Raw genomic sequence first — 12,802 nt, 5'->3', positions numbered from 1 at the left:
GCGGTATTGAAGCTGGTGGCTCCCGTTGCAACCAATGCAATGTTTTTGAGCACGGGAGTTCACTGTCGTCAAATTTTTATGTTTTTTTTTATGTAGAGCTGTTTTATTACAGTTGCTTGTTACAAAATAGTTCAAACTTAATTAAAATGGTTTTGAATAATTTTGCCCAGCCTTATAGACATTTTAGACAATTTTCCCGCATCATTAATTCATTGATTTCACTTGATTTTAACCATATCTCTCCATCCGACTAGTTTTTGAGCGTCTTTCTTTATTGGCGCCCATGTAAGTCCGCCAACCATTGCCTTATTTTCTACGGTAATCAATTTTAAATTAGTTATTTACCGTACATACGTTTCCTTTACTAAACGTAGCATTTTTAGCATTAAAGTTAAAGCTAGTTTTTTTTAAAATGTTGCAGCATATTGCCATAATCCTTATTTAATCTTTAATTTAGTAGTTTTTTGAAACATGTAAAGATTATTTTCTACATATTATTAAATCCGCTGCTTGGTTTCGTTAAAATGAGTTATTAAATCCAAGCAGAAATTGTGATTTTGTAAGTACACTTCAGAATAGCGCCAATTTTTACACGTTTTCAATTATTTTGTCGGCTATTTAAAGATATGTGTTGAAACGGTATTTAAGTACATGATTTACCATGATGGGAAAGTTGTAAAAAATAATTAACAATTAATAAAAATGTTTTTGATTAAAAAATGTCAAGAACTAATAATTGGTAATTCGTTTTTTAAAAACTATTTTTATACTACTCTGAGTTTTTAAAGTATTTAGAAAGTAAGGTGATTTTAACGTTTTTGTTTATGAACGAATTAATATTTTATCTTACTTAACTTTTCATAAACCATTTGACAACATAGTTAAAGGCAGAATTAATTAATTAAAAACATATTTTAAAAATACCAAACTGTCCCACCCAAAAAGTATTTCCCTAATTTTAATGGGCGTACAAGAGACCATTAAAAATATTTTTTTGACTCAAAAAATAAGTAATATAACATAAATGTTAAATGTGTTGGTTGTAAAAAAAATATTGATAATAGTGGCTGTTGTTTTAAACACAACTAAAAGTTCAAAATGATAGCTGCTTTCTGAGATTTCTATTATATCTTTGTACTACTTTTTTGGAGCTTAGCAATTAACTGAATGTTGCAATGATCGTGTAAAGTTAAAATAATTGGATTGGATGTTAAATCATAATATTAAAAAATATGAGAACAATTAATTAATGTTTATTTTAACGATTTCTGTGATAAGAACTAACCTGAGTTTGTTTAGGAAAAACTCGATCAGGTTTGCCGTAGTACAAAGACCGTATCACAGCAGAAAAAGATGATGTGCTGTTTGCAATGTATTCTGGGTAGATTGTGTTGGACAAAACTATACACAGCGAGGAATGGTTGCGATCTGTGAATGGATTAGACCCTACAGCGTTGCTGTCGTATTGTTCTGGTGTGTGGCACTCCAAGGAAGATTTGAGAACCGCTGTCTTGAACTCTTCAATATCAAGATTAGTCTGATCGTTTTGTTTGACGAACACGATAATTTCCTCGCTAAATTTTCCACCCCGACTTGAATAGGCTATGCTATTCCTTGTTATTAATTCATCGGGAATACGAGTTAAAGTTATTCTTTCACCTACGAAAATTCCCCCAACTTTACTCACAGCTAGCTTTTCTAAAACTACACCAAGAGCATCTAAAGTGTTGCATTGGATATTTGTGTCAATCTGAACTAGATCTAAAAGTGGCAGAGACTGACGTAGTTCATCAAACCAAGTGCTCTGCTGGTCAGCAGACGGTAATGTATTGTAATAAAATACTAGTTTTAACGGTTGAATCACACGGATGATGCTTAAAATACTCAGATAATCTCTAAACAAAAACGGTTTATCCCCACACCAAACATAATATGCTGTCGTAGGTACTTCCCCAGGTATTTCTTGTATTCTCATTTGACCCTCGTCTTTATTTCTAGAATAATCTGTATTAACACTATGATTACGGACGTCATTTGTTTGCGAATTCTTTAATTTTAACAATTCCTCCATGGTTTCGTCTAATTTCAATTCAAGTTCTTTCGAATATCCACACTTTACATTATTAACAGCATTTTTAAGTTTATACAACTCTTCCGTTGTTTTTAGATATTTTGCTTCAATATCCCGCAACGATAAACAATCATCAACAATGGTCTTAGGATTGTTTAAAATCAGATTGTTTTCTTTAGACCCATCCATAATATTCTGTAGATCTTCATGACTGACACTGATGAAAAAAATCCTAAGTCTATGAGACGAACTGAACAATAAATAACACAATACACCACTAACACTAAGCTTAACTAACAGGAGAAAACAAACACGTTTAGAAGACTCCATGCTAGTGTCCGCCCGCTCAGGTAAATCAATGTGAACGCACAACCAGTCTTTTGATTGCATGCTACCTGCGGACGGACGAGCGGCGTTGCTGGTTTTGAAATCCGTGTTCATCGCAGTGTTCATCTCGATATTCTTCTGTAGGTAAAACTCGTTGTTAACCTTGCATGTATTACTTTTGTTGAAATGTAGCAGAAGTAAGACTAGTGAATGTCGGATATACCATTTCAAGAGCAATTCTATCCACTTTTTAAATGATGTTTGTTACTTCGCGGAAAGGACGGTACGTACTATAATGGGCGGGCAGGGATAAGGTGGGTTGAGAGGATTAGTGGATTAGAGGAATATATATATATATATATATATATATATATATATATATATATATATATATATATATATATATATATATATATATATATATATGTATGTGTGTGTGTAATGTGTGTATACATATAGTGCCTTTGTGCATGTGAATGAAATTGATGTGATGTATGATTTTGATATATAATTTAAAATACCAAGGGCTCTTTTGATTTAGACCTTTATTAGTTTTCTGCTTTTGAAAAAGGTTGGATAAATCACGACGTTTTACACCTTAGTCGGAAAAAACATAGTTTGGCAATCTTGTCCGTATTTCTCAAAAAAAACGCATGTGAATTTGTAAATTACTAATTATATTCCGCACTATTATACACATTTTATTTTGCGTTCACTTGGTGTACAATTCTTTTTTCTACGAGATTCTATTGTATTTTTAAAAAGTTTAAGTAATTAAAAATGGATTAAAAAATTGTCTATATCCCGAGTTGCCACCCTCGTAGTGTTATTTTTTTAATGAAATTAAAATGCACGGAAATTTATATAAAAACAACAACATTTTGTGATAGTGGGTTGTAAATAAATTATGTCTAAATACTTAGTGATCGATGGATTATGAGTTGAGTACGGAAGCGGGTTTTATCACACATTTGCGATTAAATAAGTATTCGCTTAAAAGTTTTCCCTAGTATATAATTGGATTTTTTTGTTGTTGTAGAGATAATAAATATATAATGCAACGCATCTCTGACATGTTTCATTATAAAACAATAATTAGCGATTTTTATGACAACATCAGCGTTTGCTGAAATTTCTTTTTTTGTGTAGTAACCCCCCCCCCCCCCCCCTATAGGATCTGCTAAACTTTCAATAAAGCAATAACAAATAAAATTTCCTAAAATTCAGAAATATATTTGATAAATCATGTTAAATGATTACAAAATAACTTTCCGTGTTGAGAATCATTTTCGAATTTGAATCCATGGGATTTCTTCGCAATGCGGGAAAAGATTTACTTATACAAGAAATACACGAGGTCCATCCCAGCTACTCCTAATCCCCGATTGCCGGCATCTTAAGTTTTAAAATGAAATTGACTTAAAAGTTTCGTTTAACCTCCTTATACAATACACAATCCTTGTGCATATCACACTCTTTATCCAATTCACAATCTTTATTAAATTCACATTCGTTATGCAATTCACACTCCGTATTCAATTTACACTCGTTATACAATTCACCATCCTTATACAATTTACGATCCTTATGCCATTCCCATCTTAGTGCAATTCACAATCCTTATACAATTCACACTCCCTATACAATTCATACTCCATATAAAATTAACACTCCTTATACAATTCACATTCGTTATGCAATTCAAACTCCTTATACAATTGACAATCCTTATACAATTCACACTCCCTATACAATTCCTACTCCCTATACAATTAACACTCCTTATACAATTCACATTCGTTATGCAATTCACAGTACTTATACAATTCACACTCCTTATACAATTCACATTCCTTATACAATTCACACTCCTTATACAACTCACATTCGTTATACAATTCACACTCCTTATACAATTCTCACTACTTGTGCTATTCACAGTACTTATACAATTCACACTCCTTATACAATTCACATTCGTTATGCAATTCACACTCCTTATACAATTCCCACTCCTTATACAATTCACACTCCTTATACAATACACACTACTTATACAATTCACACTCCTTATACAATTCCCACACCTTAAACAAATCCGTAGCCAACAACGCAAAAACTTGCGCTATCATGTTTCTACACGACAGAGATCTTATTAAATTACTTCGTGCATTATCTGAGACGGTTGTGCATTTGCAATGTGGGAACAACAATGGCAAAATGTAATGATAATCTACATTGGGCATTCCTGTCTGCGAACGTACTAGACGTTCTGGTTTAACACAAAAAATCTCATTATGTGTTGTGTCGCTAGTTCTATTATCTAGCTCTGCTACTCCGATGTTATGCCTGTCTGTATATGCTTTTCGAACATTTAAAGCATATGTCGAAGGAAATTTCGTTTCATAAATTTTTAATGGCCCAAACAGATATTGGTACTTATAAGTACCGTCAGAAATGTAGGACATTTTTTCCAAAATTTTTTTTTTTCAAAACAGGAACAAACGATACAATTTATTAACTAATAACATGGCAATCATTATAACAGTCATTTTCACACATAAATACAGCACAAAAGTATATTTTGAGTACGATTTTACTGGATTTTCTACCCTAACCCTAACCCTAACCCTAACCCTTATACCTCAAACACAACAGAAGTTGCCGACATGTCATGCTCCCTAATTCTTGTCTGTGGTCATTCTGGTGTAGTAACGGTTGCCGGGCTGAACATGCTTTTACTGGAAGCTTCCAATAGCTATTACTTACAATGAGCCGCATAAACAAACAAAAGCCTAGTCATTCAGCACACAACTACTAGTAATACTAGTATAATTGTAGCCTACTAGAATGTTATGACAAGTCTGCACTACAGTGTAAAGTTCATAAATAGAAGTGAGCTCAATGTGTTTAGGATAACCGAAGTGGCCTACTGTTTCCTGTTTACGGATTAAAATTTACCATATAGATCTATACTATATGCAGAAGTATGGAATATTATAGTCTACAGGTATACATATCGTAAATACTAGTTATTGGAGGCAAGATAGTTTATTGCAGTAAATATAACTAACAAATTAAATCTTACTACTAGAACTAGGCTTTGGTATACAAATGAAGTATACTAAACCTAGTAAACGAGCCTGCAACTGCTACCTTTATTCTTGTTATTCTTTTACTACTAGAAATCAACATGTAATTATATTTCTTAGGTAAACCATATGCTAACCTTCTTATAAATGTGTAAATATCATGTTTTGAGTACATTTCAATAGTTAATTATCAAAATAATATTTATGTCGCTCCACATAAAAAATCTGCCATTTCCTAAAAATTCTAAAAAAATGATCTTGTGCCCTGACGGTACTTATAAGTCCACTTGTAAACATCGATCTAATACATAGACAATTTTATTAAAATTGTATAACTAGAAGTTAAATGCGTTTGCCTGACTATTGGAGATGCCAATAAAAAATATTTGGGGATGAAAACTTCAAGAATAAGGTAAAACAAAGGGAAATCAGGAACGTGTGTGAGAACGTTACAGAACAATTGTGAACTACCGATACAGCAAGACATTGAAATTGGCGCCACAACAAAAAAAAAAAAAAAAAAAAAACATCGATCCATCCAACTACCGGCGATTCAGGGGAGATAATACTATTAATTACATCAATAATTTTTAAAATTCGTATTAAATTAAAAATAATACAGGCACTTAATTAAAGTGGTACTTATAAGTAGCGTCAGTAGATAAAGGGTTAAGAGCTTGAAACGACGGATATTGATGTAATCTATGCGCACTGTCAGACAGAAAAATGAACAGACATGACCACTGGGAACTATCGCGAACAATGCCATCATTTATTTATTGGAGTGTGGTAACTCAAGGTGGGTCGGTGAATGAATAATTTACAGACCTCAAAGTAGACAGGCTAAGAAAATACTACCTCTCTCTTTCTCTAGATCTTTCTCCGCCCTCTCTCTTTTTTCTCTAGATGTTTCTCCAACCTCTTTCTCTCTTTTTCTCTAGATCTTTCTTCACCCTCTCTCTCTCTCTCTCTTTTCTAGATCTTTCTCCACCTCCCCCCTCTCTCTTTCTCTAGATCTTTATACACCTCTCGCTCTTTCTCTAGGTCTTTCTACCCTCTCTCTCTTTTTCTCTAGATCTTTCTACCCCCTCTCTCTCTTTTTTGAAATCTCACCCCCTCTATCTTTTGAAATCTCACCCCCTTCTATCTCTCTCTTTAGAAATACCCCCTTTCTCTCTCACTCTCTCTCTCTCTTGAAATCTCACCACCATAATCTATTGAAATATCACCCTCTCTCTCTCTCTCTTTTGAAATCTCACCCCCTCTCTCTCTCTCTCTCTTTTGAAATCTCGCCCCCTCTCTTTTGAAATCTCACCCTCTCTCTCTCTCTCTCTCTCTCTTTTGAAATCCCCCCTCTCTTTTAAAATCACACCCTCCCTCTCTCTGTCTTTTGAAATCTCACCCCCCTTCTCTCTCTCTTTTAAAATCTCACCCCCTCTCTCGCTCTCTTTTGAAATCTCACCCCTTTTATCTTTTGAAAAATCACTCCCCCCTTTCTCGCCTTTGAAATCTCACCCACTCTCTCTTTTGAAATCTCACTTCCCCTCTGTTTCCAACTTTTATTTTTTCTCTTACTCTGTTTCTCTTTCATTCTAGATCTTTGTTCATTCTCTCTCTCTTCTTTATTTCTCTTTCTCTCTCTCTCTCACCCACACACACACCGGTATAGCTAATTTAATCAAGGCTTTCAATCCAAGTTGATCTAAAAGACACAAAGAAACATTCTTTACAACCGTAATGCCAGGTACTACGGTTCCCAGGTATGAAACGGATTATGGCTTCTAAATCTGTCCGTGTATGAGGCTACCTTTTCAGGATTTGGACAACCGTTTGTGTTGGGCCTAGGATCCCTACAGTTACACCCCCTCCAATCATACCCACCCAGGAGCATACTGTCTGAGAAAAACTTTGATATGATATTTTTAAATTTTTTTTCAGAAACTAGGCAATTTTTTTTTTATTAGCCAAATCCAAATTAAAAAAAAAAGTTGTCACTGAAAATGTAAATCAACATTGCATAACTAGCTATTATGGTTATAAATTGCATAATTTAAATTGCATAATATAAATTGCATAATTTAAAAAATCTAAACCGGAAAATTTTCGAGTGCAATGTATCACAAAGCTTGGTTTTCAAAAATACGTCTCCGGAGTTTCAATACAGCTAATAAAAGTTTGTCTTAGGGGTCATCCATAAATGACGTCACGCTTTTTTTGACGATTTTTACTTCATCCCTCCCCTCCGTCACACATGGTCACAAAAAGCTAGACCCCCCCCCCCCCCCTAAAATAACGTCACACCTCAGCCTACAACCCCACTAAAAATTGCAGTTGAATTGTTCTTAAAACATCGATATTTTTCCAAAACCTTGTCTAAACTATGTCAAAATAGAGCATTTTAATCAATTCTTATTGGAATTTATTAAAACAGTTTTCTAAAACACGCGAAATAACGTCTAAAATTCGTTTTCTAACATTGCTTTTTACTTTCTCGTATATACGAAGTATAGAGAAAGTCTTGTAATCGTGCACAAAAAAATATCGAGATTTTTACAAATCTCGACGTTTTACACCTTACTGATACGGAAAAACATAATTTTGCAATCTTATCCGTATGTATGTGTGTCTGTCTGTCTGTCTGTGTGTCTGTGTGTAAACACGATAACTTGAGCACCGTTACAGCTAGATTGATGAAATTTCATAAATAAGTATTTTATCAAAATCGTAGATCTGTATCAACTTTTGAGCGATTTCCGATAACCGGAAGTGGTACTTTTCCTACTTTGAATTTTTCAAAAGCCTATAACTTGAGTACTATTTCAGATAGATAAATGAAATTTAACATGTAAGTATAAGATCTAGTTCTTTACCTTCTGCTAAATTTTGAGTAATTTCCGTTGACCGGAAGTAGTAATTTACGCTACTTCCGATTTCTCAAAAAACTAATGTAAATTTTGAAAGTACTAATAATATTGCGCACTATTATGCACTTTTTTTTTATTTGGCGTTCACTTGGTGTTCAATTCTTTTGTCTACGAGATTTTATTCTATTTTTAAAACTTTAAGTATTTAAAATGGATTAAAAATCATGTCTATAACCCGAGTTTCCATCCCCTGTTATTTTATATAAGAATATTCGAGAAAGTTAATGCAAAATTGTGACGTCGCAACATCTGAACCCCCCCCCCCTCCCTCTCTTCACACACCGTCACAAAATTATGGACCCCCCCTCCCCCCTCCGAGTGTGACGTCATTTATTGACGACCCCTTACTTAGGTGAAATATAAGGCTCAAGTATTGTCTCGATGAAAATACAAATGCTTGCTTTGATTAGTTCTTTAATTTTAGTTGCGATGAAAATTTAGACTAATTTAGCCGTGTTTTCGTTACAGCTAATGACACGCAAACTATCTCCAATGCATTCGTCTAGGTTTTATTGTTTAATCCAATAAACAATAAAAAACAAACACTTGATTATCTAAGTTGGAGCGTAACATAAAAATTTAATATCTACCGCACCACGGACTTTAAATAAAAGTGTGTTACTTTTACGTGGGAGGATTATGTAAAACAGGTTGTCACTTAAAGCGATTTTTCGGTATTTCGAACAAATAATCACCGCTTTGTGTGCTATGAATAAACTCATAGAAATTATTTGCTGGGGAAGTAAAGGGGGGGGGGGGGTCACCGTTTCTTGGATATATTTTACAGCGAATATACCAACAATGGGCTTAAAAGGTTAGAGTAAGTGCTGAAATATTTCAGATCCCCTGATGTTTCTAGAACATGAGGACGTGGGGTGTTCTGGACTGGTTGCCCGGCTTGTCGTGAAGTGGCCGGCGAAAAGCAGGTTATATAAGGAGATATCCAGCGCATAGAAAGTTTTTCTGGCGTTTAAGCACTCGCACACAGATATAGAATACAAATATAAATAAATTAAATAAATATAAAAAAATATATACATAAAAAATATATTAAAAATATAATAATAATAAAAAATAAAAAATAAAAAATAAAAATGAATGAATGAATGAATGAATGAATGAATGAATGAATGAATGAATGAATGAATGAATGAATGAATGAATGAATGAATGAATGAATGAACGAATGAACGAATGAACGAATGAACGAATGAACGAATGAACGAATGAACGAATGAACGAATGAACGAATGAACGAATGAACGAATGAACGAATGAACGAATGAACGAATGAACGAATGAACGAATGAACGAATGAACGAATGAACGAATGAACGAATGAACGAATGAACGAATGAACGAATGAACGAATGAACGAATGAACGAATGAACGAATGAACGAATGAACGAATGAACGAATGAACGAATGAACGAATGAACGAATGAACGAATGAACGAATGAACGAATGAACGAATGAACGAATGAACGAATGAACGAATGAACGAATGAACGAATGAACGAATGAACGAATGAACGAATGAACGAATGAACGAATGAACGAATGAACGAATGAACGAATGAACGAATGAACGAATGAACGAATGAACGAATGAACGAATGAACGAATGAACGAATGAACGAATGAACGAATGAACGAATGAACGAATGAACGAATGAACGAATGAACGAATGAACGAATGAACGAATGAACGAATGAACGAATGAACGAATGAACGAATGAACGAATGAACGAATGAACGAATGAACGAATGAACGAATGAACGAATGAACGAATGAACGAATGAACGAATGAACGAATGAACGAATGAACGAATGAACGAATGAACGAATGAACGAATGAACGAATGAACGAATGAACGAATGAACGAATGAACGAATGAACGAATGAACGAATGAATGAATGAATGAATGAATGAATGAATGAATGAATGAATGAATGAATGAAAAAGGGAATTTTTTTTTTAAAATCTGACGCTATTTATATGTGAGATTGTTATGAAAAAAACACAACATACATACAGCTGTTGGATTATACAGTGATGTCAGAATCCATATTGCTTTGATATTGGCTTAATAAAAACCTCAATACATTATGCACGATATGGATTATAAATATGCTACTATAACACTGTGTTGTTTACATATTTGCATCGCGCTGTTAAATGCACGTATAGATATATAAGAACACGTTAGGGTGTTGAGCGTGTTGGTGTGGGGTTGGATCTACGTGTGTGTGTAATGAATGTGGGCGTCGGACTGTGAGTTTTAATGTCTATGTAGGGTGGAGTGGGGATTTTTGTCTGGTGCGGCGTACGATGTTGTGGTTAAGGTTGTTGGGTGGCGTTCCAAGAGTGTGGTGACGTGTGGATCGGTGGCCTTTTGGTGTATGGTGTCGTTCATGGAGTCGTGTTGTGTAAGGTGGTGTGGGTTTCGATCTAATCCGTGTGTTGTCTTTTTTTGCATGTGTCTGGTTTGGTTGTCTTGAATCGTGTGAATAGTGTCGGATAAGTTACTGGGTGTGGATCGTTGGATTAATTGGATAAGCTTTGGGTAACGCTATATGGTGTTGCAGGGTTTTTCGTGTTGGTAAAGGGAGGGGGGTGAAATTGGAGCGGATGTTGTCTGGATAGTATCCGGTTAGGTTTGGGGATCATGGTATCGTGTGGGCTGGTGTGCGATTTAAAAAACAAAATCGCCTTAATGTTTTTCGATACCTAATTTTAAGAAATATTTATTTTACGAGAATTTCAAAAGTACAACGGTTTTATGTTTAGTACAATTCTCTTCTATCATCCAAAAAGTATACTGCGGAGTTTTACGCCGTGGCGAAGCACGGGTTTACAGCTCGTAAAAATATATACGCTCTATACATTTAGGCACCGTTAGTCTACTGAATCAGACACGGACTTGCCTTAGATCTTGGTTGCATTCGAGAATTTTCGCAAGATAATATTAATATATATGTTGATATTTAGCACATTTTAGGACATTGTGTGATGTCTATTATACGTTAGATAATCAAATAGCATTACAATTATATTTACATTGTTTAAGGATTTTCTATATGTCTAAACCTCGTTATCTGAATGGGAACAATACGAATAAAACAACAGAAGTATATCATCTGAATTACAGGTTATTGTTTAAAATATTATTCAAATACTACCCCAGATATGATCAATAAATTGATCCCTGCTTCAAATCAATACTTGAGCGTCCAATTTTCTTGACAATATCAACGTTTGAAAGATGAGATCAAGCGATGTTGTTAAAACTGTTCGTAAAACAAAGGAACTTAATGACAAAAAATATCTGCCGAAACAGCTCGGGCGTCTGATTATACGGGTTAACAATCAATAATTTACAGAAACGTATCGATCTCCACTTGCAAAAGAAGGTTGTGAAATGAGACTTTATAGCCATGAACCCCCCTCCCCCTTCCCCCACCCCCAGGCAGACTATTTCAGTCATGACGCGTTGGGGCATAGTAACAGGCAAGATCATAGCAGGTTTTTTTTTTTTGGCTAGTTGCTACCATAGTTGATATCGGCCCAGCTGAATCGATCGACTGCCGCGGCTGGTGTTTTACGTCTATCACGTGATTGGCTCATGGTGCTGAACTTGCTGGATCCTGCTAGGCAATTAAACTTTTTTCGGCGTCTTGTTCAATTTATAGTTAAATCATTGTTTTTAAAATACATAGACAAGGTCTATAGGGAATTCTATTGCGTTAGGGTATTCGTATCGTCACCTGCATATATATATATATATATATATATATATATATATATATATATATATATATATATATATATATATATATATATGTGTGTGTGTGTATAGATACACTATATATTATTCATCCCCGACAACCATAAACTTCATTAACCTAACAACAGCACCTGTTAATACACTAATCATTTCACCTTCTAATAGAGCGGACTCTAACATGAATTCAATCCTAGTTCAAAATTTACAATTAAATTGTCTAATAAAACCCACATGTAAATAAATTCTAGACTTTGTTACATATTTCAAAACTCTGGGTTGTTAAAAAAAAAATTAAAGCGGATTTTTTCTTTTAATTCCCTATGCAAGCTATCACCGTGATCACAAAACCTCGCACAGCACAAGTTAAGTCTGGAATAATTTGAATATTGATCTTAGAATGTTGTAACAGCGCCATATTGAGAAAAAAAGAGAAGAGAACAAGTGTATTTTATTGACCAAACAGATCGACATATTAGTAAAAGCAAAACCAGATCTGAAAATAGAGCGGGCTTAAATCGTACACAATTATCTGGATAGTTTTGATTTAGTTTGATTAACTTTGCAAATGTTTAGAACGGACTTGTGAAGAAAAGAT

The 12,802-nt window shown here is 34.2% G+C and overlaps 1 protein-coding gene across 1 annotated transcript in view; it reads right to left on the bottom strand.

The window, feature by feature from the left end:
• The window catches only part of LOC131941134 (uncharacterized), a 65,195-nt gene extending 62,779 nt beyond the window's left edge, over nucleotides 1-2,416 (bottom strand). Inside the window, exon 1 of the mRNA XM_059300146.1 lies at nucleotides 1,286-2,416. Coding sequence (XP_059156129.1) covers nucleotides 1,286-2,401 — 1,116 coding nt within the window. The 5' untranslated portion in view covers nucleotides 2,402-2,416. The remainder of the gene's footprint in view (nucleotides 1-1,285) is intronic.
• Nucleotides 2,417-12,802: the final 10,386 nt, after the last annotated feature.

The sequence above is a fragment of the Physella acuta genome, unplaced genomic scaffold (genome assembly GCF_028476545.2).
Source record: "Physella acuta isolate Inbredline_101_S28 unplaced genomic scaffold, ASM2847654v3 ptg000350l, whole genome shotgun sequence".
NCBI classification, from domain to species: Eukaryota; Metazoa; Mollusca; class Gastropoda; family Physidae; genus Physella; species Physella acuta.
This window is presented reverse-complemented; position numbering and strand designations above follow the sequence as displayed.